This window comes from Nuphar pumila, chromosome 8, assembly GCF_984573655.1.
Source record: "Nuphar pumila chromosome 8, dmNupPumi1.hap1.1, whole genome shotgun sequence".
Classification (NCBI taxonomy): Eukaryota; Viridiplantae; Streptophyta; class Magnoliopsida; order Nymphaeales; family Nymphaeaceae; genus Nuphar; species Nuphar pumila.
In genome coordinates this window covers 108,933,724-108,946,933 of record NC_143256.1, presented here as the reverse complement: position 1 = coordinate 108,946,933, position 13,210 = coordinate 108,933,724, and the positions used below count along the sequence as shown (strand labels likewise).

At 35.7% G+C, this 13,210-nt stretch overlaps 1 protein-coding gene across 1 annotated transcript; it reads left to right on the top strand.

Moving 5' to 3' along the window:
* Positions 1-5,272: 5,272 nt before the first annotated feature.
* LOC149830173 (K(+) efflux antiporter 5-like) lies at positions 5,273-8,347 on the top strand. The gene is made up of 4 exons (XM_090015397.1): positions 5,273-5,339; positions 5,953-6,045; positions 6,173-6,241; positions 7,323-8,347. The coding sequence occupies exons 1-4, from the start codon at positions 5,273-5,275 to the stop codon at positions 8,345-8,347; spliced, it is 1,254 nt and encodes a 417-aa protein (XP_089871523.1).
* Positions 8,348-13,210: the final 4,863 nt, after the last annotated feature.

Here is a 13,210-nt window from a genome sequence, read left to right as displayed (position 1 = left end):
GGAAAGAAAAGACTGCTCTCTGTTGTTTCTTTCTTTGTATGCGTGTGTGTATGTGCACGTGTGTGCGCCCATGTATTTGAGATATGAAAATGTTTGATCTTCCCTTTGCTATTGAATGAATGTATATATATATATATATAGTAGTGCGTAGGTGCATGACCACTTCCGAACTTGCACCAAGCGTTCATCGCATGCACGATAGACGCTCAACGTCATTCTTTTAAAAAAAAAAGACTTTTAGAGGTGACAAAAATCTCAACGGAGACTTTTATTGTGCCAGTAGATGCACTCATTAAAGCCTCACCGGTTAAAGAGATGATGAACAATTGAGCTTACACATAGGCATAGACAATTGTTCTATAACTAAGATATGGCACATCAACATTTCAAAAATATAGGCATAGACAACATAATTTTGTTGTAACTCAAACTGTTCCACTGAAATGGTTTGAAGTGGAAGTGCAGAACACCCAAGTTCTTACAAGTGCTCATTTTCAAGTAACTACTTACTGAAATTAGTGGTAACTGGACATGACTGTCCAATTCATAGTTGAAAACTTGACGAGGTATCAAAGGCGCAAGCAAACAGTGTTTTCTCTCTCAAACCTCTTACACCCCAATTTTCAACTCAACCCTCCTTGGATCCTTAGAAGATCTAGCCACTAGGCAAAAAAGTAAGCATTTCCGCACCAAGACCACCATCCATCTCTCAGTCCTCCATCCAATACCTTAGTTTCTAAAATTTTTCCAGTCAAAACCTCAGAGATCCTAGAGAAAACAAAAAGAAGGAAAAAGAAGGTACGGTTTCAGGTTAAAAGAGGAAACAAAATTCCTAGTTTCAGTTCAACAATGAAACCAAACCCTACTTCCTTCAGGTATCTCAAAGATCTCATCAACAAAACCAATCAAAACCATCTGCAATCTCTATCACCACTTGACTAAGACACCCGAGAAATTTTGGCTCTATCAATGATCCACCGGTAAATGGCTCCATCTTCGAAAATCCATCTTCCCATTGAAAATGAATGAAAATGCCCTGCTCCTCCACTATCTGCAATCTCTTCCTCTCGTTCCGACCAAAACGAAGCACAAGTATCGCAGAAAGCCACACACACACACACATATACATATATATAAAGGAGAAAAAAACAATCAATAGGGCTAGTTATTTTTTCTTTTTTTTTTATCTTCAAGAGGTCCGTTCTCCTTAAAACTAAGGCACAGACAGGGAGAGAGTCTTATGCGTAAATATTGTTGTGCTTTCTGGGCAGCAAAATAGGAAAAGGGAGGGTACCTACACCGGAGACCATGAGACATCGGTGATGGAGGCGAAGGATGCTGGACGTCGGTCACTGGTCAGATGAGAAACTTTGGCACACAGGGGCGAGGGTATCGGGAGACCCTAGAGGGGCAAGTGTTTGGGGGAATGAAAGAAGAAAAAGGGAGGGAGGTATTTATTGGCATAGATGTTTACTTCACCAGTGAAAATGAGCTCTATTCAAAAACAGATTGTTGTTGCGCCAGTGAAAACAAATTCTTTTTTAACGTCGAAAAAAATTGTGCCGGAAAAGAACTTGTTTTCATCGGGATAGCAAAAATCTTCGCAAGTGAAAACAAGTTCTTTTCTGGCACAATTTTTTGCTGCACCAGTGAAAATAGTCTTGTTTGGCGCAGTGTACAATTGCACCAGTAAAAACATTTTCTTTGACTAAAAAGGCATTTTTTCAGTACTAAAACGCATTTTACACTGGCGCTACCAACGGGTGCGCCAGTAAAACATAGATTTCTTGTATTGTCAAATAATATATATTTTTTTATTTTTAACCTTGAAAATTGCATATTTTAATAAGAACACAGGTTGGATCTAGATTTGATATGAAATTTTATAACAGAAATTATTGTAATGTATGTCAGAAACGATTCATTTTTTGAAATCTGCCCCGTGTCCAAATTCATAAATTTTCAGCTATAAAAGAACCTTTTTACCCTTCACACAAAGCAATTTTCTTCAAATATGTGAAATTTCTCCTAAATATCAAAATATACAAAATTTCTCCTAAATTTGTGCATTTTCTCTCACACGTTTGTGAATGTCTCGTTGCTTGTGCCCCTAATGCGATTTTATTAAAAGAAGGCTCACACATTTTGGGAACATTTAAAACTATGAGTTGCTAAGGTCCCTAAAATGTGTGCACCTTTTTTAAACTAAATACTCCCACATTTGAGAATGTTTTGACCTTCACACGCAAATGTCCTCTTTCATGTGCCCCTTGTGCTGTTTTAGTAAAAGGAGTTTGCATATTTTGAGGACCTTTGCAACTCATGATTGCAAATGTCATACCTTATTTGTGAATGTGAAGGTATTTCAGGCGAAGGACCTTGTGCCTAGTATTTGCAAAAGTGCCGCTAAAGCCTTTAGAAGAAAAATCACAAATTTAAGAAGAAATTTGTGTATTATTATATTTGGTAGAAAATTCACATATTTAAGAAGAAATTTGCATATTTGGATATTTAGAGGGAAATTTGCATATCTAAAGGAAATCTACTTTGTGAAGGGTAAAAAAGTCTTTTTACAGTGAAAAATTTATGAATTTGAACAACGAGCTGATTTTGAAACACTACAACAAAATATAGCTATAGCGGCAGTAAACAACTGCCACTATAGCCTTATGTGAATGCCCACTAAATCCAACAACGACAATTCATCGCTAACACCATAGGTGTTCTCTATTTGGTAACAGTGGCCTTTTTTTATTTATAGTGACAATTCTAACTGCCACTGTAGGTCACCTATAGCAGCATTATGAAATTGCCACTATTACCCTACCGTTGCATTTACAACTGCCACTATTACCCTACCATTGCATTTACAACTGCCACTATAGGTCCTACTTGGGGCCTGTCTTGAATTGCTACTAGTACCTACAGTGACAGTTGAAACTGCTGTTATAGGTACCCTAAAGCAACTTTTACAAATTAATTGCAATCCATGATGGGTATCTATTTAGAGAGAATCATGTGTGCATCCCAGATTCGTCTCTTTGATTGTTCTTAATATCATATTTGCAGGAAGGTGGTCTTGTAGGTCACCTAGGGTAGGATAAGACATATGCTCTTATGAGTGAACGTTATTTATGGCCTAAAATGAGATGTGATGTCATAGGTTTGTCAGGGGATGTCGAGTTTGTCAGCTTTTGAAGGGTCACAAACAAAATGCCGGTCTCTATACTCTCCTTCCCATTCTCGACCGCCCTTGGGAACACGTCACTATGGATTTTATATTAGGGTTGCCTAGGACAACACATAGGTTTGATTATATTCTAGTCATTGTTGATTGTTTCTCAAAGATGGCTATATTCATCCCCCTACCAATGCACTATTGTGGCACTCTATTCTAGTCATTCTTTGGTCATTTTTAGAGGTATCTTTAGACTTTATTGAAAACCAAACTCCAAATTTGTAGTGCGTACCACCCTCAAATAGATGGTCAACCATAGGTGGTCAACTACACATTGGGTAATTTGTTACGGAGTTTAGTTGGGGACAATATCAAAACTTGAGATTTGATTTTGCCCCAATCTGAATTTGCTTATAACAATAATGTGAATTCCTCGTGTTGGAGATTCCTTACCAGCCGCTCAAGATATTGTTGACTACATATTGGAAGTCCATTTACATGTGAAAAAGCACCTAGAAGAGAATTATGCCATCTATAAGTCTATAAGTCTTGGGTCGATAAGACTTGTTGTGATATTAGCTTTCTAGATGGTGATTTGGTTATGTTCTATTTGCATCCTGAGCATTTTCCTATGGGTATTTATGATAAATTGAGCCCATAAAAATTTATCCATTTTTGTGTGCTAAAGTGTTTTGGAAACAATGCTTACGTCATTGAGTTGCCTGAAGATTGGCAAATCTCACCTAACTTCAATGTCGTTGATATATATTCTTATCATGAACAAGCAAATTTGTTGGACCCGAAATCTTTCCAGCCAGGGGAGAATGATGCAGGTGCTAAGTAGGTCGAGGATCGCCCAGGAGACCTTGATTCAGGTACGCTTGATTCAACCCCGATGGAGGATGGCAGGCCCAATTCTCAAGTGGACACTGTTATAGATCGAGAACCCAATCGAGGTGAGAATGACCTTCAGAGGTTTGTGCAAAGCATGAGTGTGAACACCCCAATTTTTTTAAAAGTTTGTAAAATGACCTTTTGCCCATGGCTCCATTTTCTAAGAAAATCAAAGTTAATTTTCAGTTGTTCTTCAGATTTTATGGATCGAATTTCATTCAAAACTCGATTTTGGAGCCAAACCCGGTGTTTAAGATCCAAATTTGAGCCCAATTTATGAATGGAAATTATAAAATATCAAAAACATTTTCTGAATGGCTCAAACAGCTCATTCGGCACCCATTTTAATCCACTATTTTATATTTTCTCGATTCGAGGTCCAAACCTCGGATATGACTTCACATTCCGGGTCCAAATTCGCTTTCTGGAGAATTTTTCAGAGAAATAGCTTTGGATTCTCAGAAAAACTCTCTTTTGTAAATATTTTGCAAAAATACAAAAAAAATTAGTTTTTAATCTTTGTTTTCTCGTAAAACTTTAGGATTTTATTCTAAAAAATGCAAAAAAATGGAAAATAATAAAATACCAAAAAACTACGAGAAAAACAAATGGTTTTAAAAACTTTTTAAAAGCTAATTTTACTAAAAACCTCATTTTAAAACTATTTTTATGAAAATTTTTGTTGAAAGAGCCTCTTTTTGGAAAACCAAAAAAAAAAAAAAACAATTTTCACGAACCTTCCCAACCCCCCCCCCCTTTTTTCTCACTCTCGAAACCCTCTTCTCCTCAAACCCTCTCTCTGCTTCGCCCATCGGGGAACCACCCTCTTCCTCCTCCGCCCATCTCCAACTGATCTTCTTCTCAAACCTTCCTCTCCTTCCTTAAAAAGGCACTCAAGAAAACCTTAAAAGGCATCCGTTATCACCCCTTCATCGCTTCTTCACCTCCACCACCTCTGGTTTTCTTCCCCTTTCTCTCTATAATCCTTTTTTTTTTCACCTCGTCATTACATCGAAGAGATCGATTTCTCATCCTATCGCCTCTTTTTCCTGGTGCTTCTCCTCTATTTCTTCGGCATATACCAGAACAAAGAAGAACTCTCTTTTGTCAAAGAATCCCTGCAGAATCAGGTAAGAGCTTCATCTCTCTCTGACTCTGATCTTTTGTCATTTCTTTTGATTTTATCACCATTACCGCACAATGGGTGTTATCGGGTTGCCTGTAGCAAACCCCGATACACCCTTGTACTACAATGAATGGAGCCACGGTTCCCACATATTTCCTTCATCTTTCCCATATTTTATCTTTTTTTTAGTATTTTTGTTTTTTTTCTGATTTATAAGTCGATTTGTTCCTAATTCTTCGTCTGTCATTCCTTTGTTTACATCAAAATCTTAAATCCCGTCTTGATGAATCGACATGGGTTTTGATTTTGCTTCTACGCTCCGCTTTTTCCTTTAGCCCCAATTAGTTATATTCATCTGGATTCTTATGTTGAAACGGTTATGTCTACTGCATTATGGCTCAAAGTGCCATCGCTACTGCTGCCATCGCTACTGCAATTTGATTTCTTGTTATTTTTTTTTAAGTTTTTGTTGATCGTAATTACTTGAGATGTTTTGATTTCCTGATTGATGCATATCTCTCTTTGTTCCATCAATTTCACGAATGACAACATTCAGTATCATGCTCTGGTCCTGTAAGTATGTTTTCTTGTCTTGTATTCGTTATCTGCTATTCCATATGATCGAAAGTTAGATCGATGGGAGTTTCATTGCTATTTTCTGTTCATATTTTCTTCTGTCATCTTTGTTTTGTCATTACAATTTCTATCTTCCATCTTCTTTTGATTTTATTGTATAAGTATCATGTTTTGTTAGCATACCATACTATATTGGATTACATCAGCATCGTCATTCTCAATGAGGTTTACTGCAAGAAACTTACTGTTATAAAGAAATTTCTGGATCTCTGTATGTCAAAGCTTTCTCACGTTACCTTACCTTTTTTTTTCCTGCATATATTCTGATCGTATTGGGTATTTTAGCATTCTGCATTTTCTGTATTGATTCCCCACTTGCCTGCCAATGGGATGCTCAGGGAAGATGACCATGTATCTCCCAGTTACCTTAACGGTTATTCCTGAGATTAATTTGCAGAAGTCATCTGGTAAGTCGATTTATTGTTTGCTTTATTGATTCGCCTTTCAACACCCAAAACCCTCTGAGATTATAAGGGATATCAAGTTTGATCCAGAGCAGAGTCAGTTTTGTATAGATGATCATTGTATATGATTATCCATTTTCTCTTGCTGAACACGTTGGTTCCATAACGTCTGGAAATAATCTTTAGCCAAAATCCAAGGTGGTATCGACCAATATTATGAAGGCAGATTACCTAACAATTTTTTAATAAGAAAAGAGAAGCTCTGTGAAGGATTTGGATAAACTCCTTGATGAGGACAGTTTGATAACAAATGTATGGACATCCTATCAAAATGTTATATATCCGTGTCTGACTGCATACCACATGGATGAGGTTTGGGCATCGCAGGACAAGATTCTTAATCTTGTGACTATTCAACCTCTCTATACTGAAAGAACTTACATTCATCTTCGTAAATCAGTGGTCTGGGACTGTGATGTTGGGCATCATAGGATACGCAAAAGGGAGTATCACAATCTAATCATTTTTTTTCTTCTTCTTCTCCTTTTTTTTTGTTTTCTTTCTCTTCTTTTCAATATTATGATATCATAATAATTGAATGTCTGTTCTTTTCAATTCAAAAGTTTTATTGATATTGCCATCACCCCATATTGTTGTGGCGTCCATCCACCAGCTGCATCCTCTTCCCCTGCAAAAGAGGTATGGTCCCTCATTAATGTGTTGATAAAGTCGCAGATGTAATATCCATCTTAAGAAATACCAAGCATGATGTTTGTTTGTTATGATTACTCTTGTAGTGGTGAAATTGTTGTCATTAGGTTCACACTATGAAATAATCTATGGGTGCTTTTCCAGTCTAAGTGACATTTTTCAGTATAAACCCTTTACCTTGTGATATGAGAGGGTCTGCGCCAGCCAGGCACACCTCCAGTGGATTTGTGAAATTTGTTTCTAGTAAAGGGACATCAATAAATGATATTCATCTATATCAAGATGATCTGGAAGTGCCTTCTGTTCAGGTTTCCCAGAATGGAAGAATTTTTGGTTTGTACCCCCTGAAGTAGCAACTTGTACAAGATTTCAGTACTATTATCAAAATATAGCATAGCAAAGTTAAAAGCCGTTGGGCCTGCTGCAATATTTGTTGGTCTGCTCCAGATTGTTATTTTCATGTGCTTATACACCATGACTGTAGTGCCATGCAGTGCAAAGTTGTTAAAGGGCATATTTGTTGGTGCTTTTCTGTCCATGTCATCAACAGTTGTGGTGCTCAAGTTTTTGGTGGAGCGTAATAGTACCAATGTTGTTCATAGCCAGGTCACAATCGGAGCACTTATTTTCCAGAATTATGTTGTTGGTCTGTTATTTGCTTTGCTTCCAGTTTTAGGTGGCAATGGTGGCCTTATTCAAGGGATTGTATCCATAGCAAAATTGTTGCTTGTGTTGTCCGTGTTCCTGACTGCTACATCCATATTGTGTTGGTCATTTGTTCCTCGTTTCTTGAAGTTGATGAGCCAGTTGTCTTCCCAGACAAATGAGCTTTATCAACTAGCTTCTGTGGCTTTTTGCTTATTATTAGCTTGGTGCAATGATAAACTTGGCCTCAGTCTTGGGTTGGGGTCATTTGTTGTTGGTGTTATGATATCAACCACTGATTTTGCTCAGCATACACTAGGTCAGGTGGAGCCCATTTGTAACCTATTTGCGGCACTTTTGCTTGCTAGCATTGGAATGCTTATACATGTCCAATTTCTGTGGAGCCATGCAGATATTTTTGCATCTGTCATTCTGGTTGTTACAATAAAAACAATAGTGATTAGTGTGGTGACCAGGGCCTTCGGCTATGGAATGTGGTCTTCTTTCCTGGTAGGCGTTTCTCTTACACAAATTGGAGAATTTGCTTTTGTCCTTTTAAGTTGTGCCTCAAATCTTCATTTTATTGAGGGAAAGATGTATCTTCTTCTTTTGGGAACTACAGCCCTTAGCCTGGTAACAACTCCTTTCATGTTCAAACTGATTCCCGCATGGATGCACCTGGGAGTACTCATGCATTGGCATCCATCGTACGTCGCCTTTTGTCATTGCTCTGCTATCATTCACCATGCCTAATTCATTCCCTGTTGTATCCACCCTGCTACACATATCTGCACTCATAAGGCATCCAAGCACATTTACCTGCCACATTTCTTAATACACAGTTACACCATATCAGCAGGCTTCATCCCTTGTCATCACCATAACCACACATCATGCACATTTGCACATTACATCCCTCCAGTCACCTCTGCACCTCACTACACTCAACACATTTGTTGTACTATGTAACACCTATCAGCCATCCCACCATACCAAGCCTATTCGTTCCAACTATTACTAAAATTGATTGGCCGATATTGAGTGAAGATTAAGACCAAGCCACCCTAGCATCAGAGTAAAATCTGATCATGAGAAATCAGGGTAAGTTACCATGCTTATGTTCACCTCTTTACAAGAAGTCAGTGTGATTGTAATAGTAGTTCATAAAATTCATGATTGTTTCCTGCATTTTTCTTTGATTCAAATTTTTTTTTTTATTGTCATCCATAGTATGTTGCATTCCATTAAATATACATTTTCTGCATACCCACATTACTATCTGATGCGTTAGCTGCATCACTAAACACCTCATACCTTGTATCCAGCCTCCACTTATGTATAGCTCACTGTTAGCATTGTTGCACCTACACAGCCCCTTCACATTCAGCATCTTCACCTATATACTTCGTCAAAACTGTTACATTTCACAATGCACCCATTGATTATAATAGCATCAAGATGTCACCTCATCACATTCGTTGGCATTAGCTATACCCTCTATACCTACGTCCACTGACCTTCATCAACATCACTCTCATCCACCTATGTTGCATGCATATATATATATATATATATATATATATATATATATATATATATATATATATATATATATATATATATATATATATATATATATATATATATATATATATATATGTGTGTGTGTGTGTGTGTGTGTGTGTGTGTGTGTGTGTGTGTATTCATAGGTATGCATATATGTATATATATCGGTACATAATCACTTTTTCAGCTTTCCATCATGACTATCTTGACATATGAGCATTTTCACCATTGGCATCTTTGAAATCCATATGATATGAGCAATTCTCTTCTATTTTCATAACTAAGTGTTCTGCAGGGAACATGTGGAGAATGTCATTTTCTGGGAATTGTATTTTTAAAATTAAATCTTGTAATAAGTTAGGTCTTAATGAGAATTTACATTTTTCAGCTTATAGATAGAATGAATGAGCATTGTAAATATCACAAATTGCTTATTTTCATGCTTTTTGCCTTTATTTCTCAAAATCTCACAATATGAGAACACGAATGGCACGTGCACCATTTTCGTAAAAGGTAATTAATCCTAAGTTGATGATTTACATCAATGGCCATAGTCAGGATGTAAACAAAACTTAGGATTTTTATCTTTTATAAAATAACATTGGATCCACACTGGATCCTTTTCAAAATTCATCATATTTTCTCTTTTATCAGAGTTTAGTTTAAAATTAATTCAATACGTATACCAATAGCCATAGTCAGGGTATACTGAGAGTTAATTTCTTTCTAAACTCTATAAAAGCACCAACATATGTTTGATTCTTCATTTGAATTTAGATATGATTATTATATGATACATTCAATGACCATAGTCAGGAGTGTATTATATCATTAATCTTATTTACATTTATTTAAAGAATGAAATATGATCTTCAAGTCCAATTTCAAAATTATTTGAATTCATTCATCATTTAGGATAGAATTGCATCATATTTTCAAATTTTCCTTTTTCAAAATTCCAAGTGATTTTTTTCTTAGATCAAATCTTATTTATAGATTCAAATTCAATTCTATCTCATTTCAAGATTCAAAAACTCAATTTCAAAGTCCAATTTGACTTTGGAATTTCAAAATCATTTTATATTCAAACTCCAAAATTCCAATTCAATTCAAAATTCAATTTAACTTTGAAGTTTTGATTCATTCTCAAAATCAAAATCAAGTTTTATCTTCTTACCTTCAAATTCAAAATCAAAGTTTGAGATTGATTCTGAATCTCAAAACTTGACCCTTCTTAAAATTTTAAATTCAAAACTGGGTTTTCAAAACCCAGATCCATCTTCAGAAGTCCCATTTGGACTTTCAGAATCCAAATCCAAAGTTAGATCCTAATCCCAACTTGGATCGAGATTTTCAAGTACAAACTTCATCTCGGATCTTAGACTCCAGATCCAAAATCCATTTTAGGATCCAGAATCCAATTCTACCTTGGATCTCAGATTTCAGATCCAAAATCCTTTTTGGAATCCAGAATCCAATTCCATTTGGGATCTCAGATTACAGATCCAAACTCCATTTAGGATCCAGAATTCAATTTCATCTCGAATCTCAGATTTCAGATCTAATTCCCATTTAAGATTCTAGAATTCAAATTTTAAATCTCAATTCTATTTAGGATCCAGACTTCGGATTCAAATTTCATTTTAAACCAAATTTCAAATCAACTTCTATTCTCAATTCCAATTCTTAAACCCAATTCCATTTCATCCCAGATTTCAAAATCCAAGTTTTGATTTCCAAAATTCCAAAAACCAATTCCATCTCTCAATTCTATTTGAATTCCCCAAATCTTATTCTGATCTCAAAAACTTTAAAATCGGAATTCAATTCCAGTTCAAACACTCGTCCAGGTTCAAAATTCTAAAGGTTCAAAGTTCATTTATGACTTTGAAATTTCCTTTCTTTTCCTTATCTCAACTTCAAAAACATTCCTTTCGAAGTCCAGATTTATGTCTCCAAACTCTGATTATTCCAAAAACTTATAACTTTAAATCTTGAATTCTAAGTTAGAAACCATTTCTTCACTCCATCTATCAGATTAATCTCAGAAACACTTGGAAATTTTTTTAAATCATTTTCAAAAAGAGCATACATCCTTGCATTGCACAAGCATGATTCTTTGTGCATTTAGACTTAGGATAAATTCTTAGATAATCTTTTAGCAAAGCAAAAGGCATGAATTCGACCCTTGGTTTGATTACCCCTGGTAAAGGCGCCAGGAACGGTCGAACCTCGTACTGACGAGCGAATCCCGTCTCCTAGTTTTCCCGCAAATATTTCAAAACGGAGGTGAGTTATCTTCTTAAATATCTTCAAAATTAAGGTCAAGTGAGACTCCGCAAAAGGGTTCCTCTTTCTTTTCTTTTCTCTTCTCTCCTCTTTTCTGTCTTTTATTTTCTCTCTTCAAAAATGAGAAAATAAAGGTTGGAAAGGAAAAGAGAAGGAAGAGAGAGAAATATCAAGAGAGGAAAAATTTTGCGATGATCACAATGAGTGAACAACTAAGGCTCGGTTATACCTCGTCAACCTAGCCTATGTTTCTTGGCGTCAAGAGAGTGGTGAAATTGGATCAAATCTGAAAACCCATATGAAGATCCAAATCCAAAGAGTTTTTATAAATAGGTTATTTGGGAGAGAAAGAACAATTCAGTTGATAAAACTTTCTGATCTCCTTTTCCTTACTTTTCTTGGGTACTTTCCTTAAACACTTTATGTTATTAAATATCCAATTGCTTTTTCGTTATTTTTATTTACAAGTAGCCTACATAATTTGTACTAGGTAGTTTTATCATGAATCAATCCCACTCTATTTATATCACACTCACACCCCTAACTGCAGACAGGTGAGCCCCACCAAACTACATATACAAGGGCGAAAGAGAGTTCCCACATTGAAAATTCAATCCTTTGTACATGGCATTATTTAAAAAGAGTTGAAGCAATGCATTATTTATGCACACTAGCATCTATCTCTGAGGCAAGTGTAGTTCGATTCGGCTGAAAGAGTTTGAGAAAGCTAGAGTGAGTGTAAGATGAATTGTAATACCTGGAAATTTTAATGAATAATAAATTTTGAAAAAAAATCAAGTTTTTTATTCTGATCTATTTTAGATATTAGTTATAGTTTTAAAATCTAGATTTTTGAGGTAATTATTGATCGAAATAAAGACTTGAACTTATATTTGAAATCTTGATGAAATTAAGTAGAGAATTGCTCAAAAACTAGAATTTAGGGATATTTTTATACTGAATCAAATTGTCAAGGGAAGAATGGTAATTCGCCAATTAAGTAGCATCCTTTGGTAAAATCCCCAACTACATAGCGGTAAAATAGTAATTTTTATTTTAGGGTCATTTTTAGGGAATTAATAAATTTGTCAGGGGTAAAATTATAATTTGCCACCCCAATGAAATGCCCAACAATTTTTTGGACTGCAAAAGGGTAATAAAGTAACTTTTAAATTCCCATACAACATTTCTAAAAGATGGGATTTAATTTAGGATAGAAAAGGTATAAAAAATAAGAATCAAAATAAAATATAATATAAAATTAATATTTTATTCAAAATCCATGGTTTTGGAAAACCATTGGTCCAAAACCATAGTCAACCATGGTTTTCCAAAACCATGGGCTGCCATATGTCACCTCACAGTGAGAAGGTGACACCCATCCTTCTTCTCTTTTTGACAAATGTCAGAAGAAATTATTTTTTTATTAAAATATGACAAGTATCAAGAAAAAATCATTTTTTATTCAAAAAACTGACAAATGTCACTTAAGGTGGGGCCCACAGGAGGGGGCGGCACCTCCTATGTCCTCTATAAATACCCCCTCTCTCTCTCCAATGTAAAGAAACCCTTTCTCTCTCTATGCTCTTTCTCTCTCTCATGTTTCTCTCTCAAGATTTTAAGCCCAAACCTTCGTCTAAACTGATTTTTTTTATAAACCACTTCAGTCCCTTCCCTCTCTCTCCAGACAAGATATGTTCCTTCGTAGGAGTTTCTATGAGTTAAATTTAGCCTCGGGAGTGTTGCATGCGAGAGTTTTGC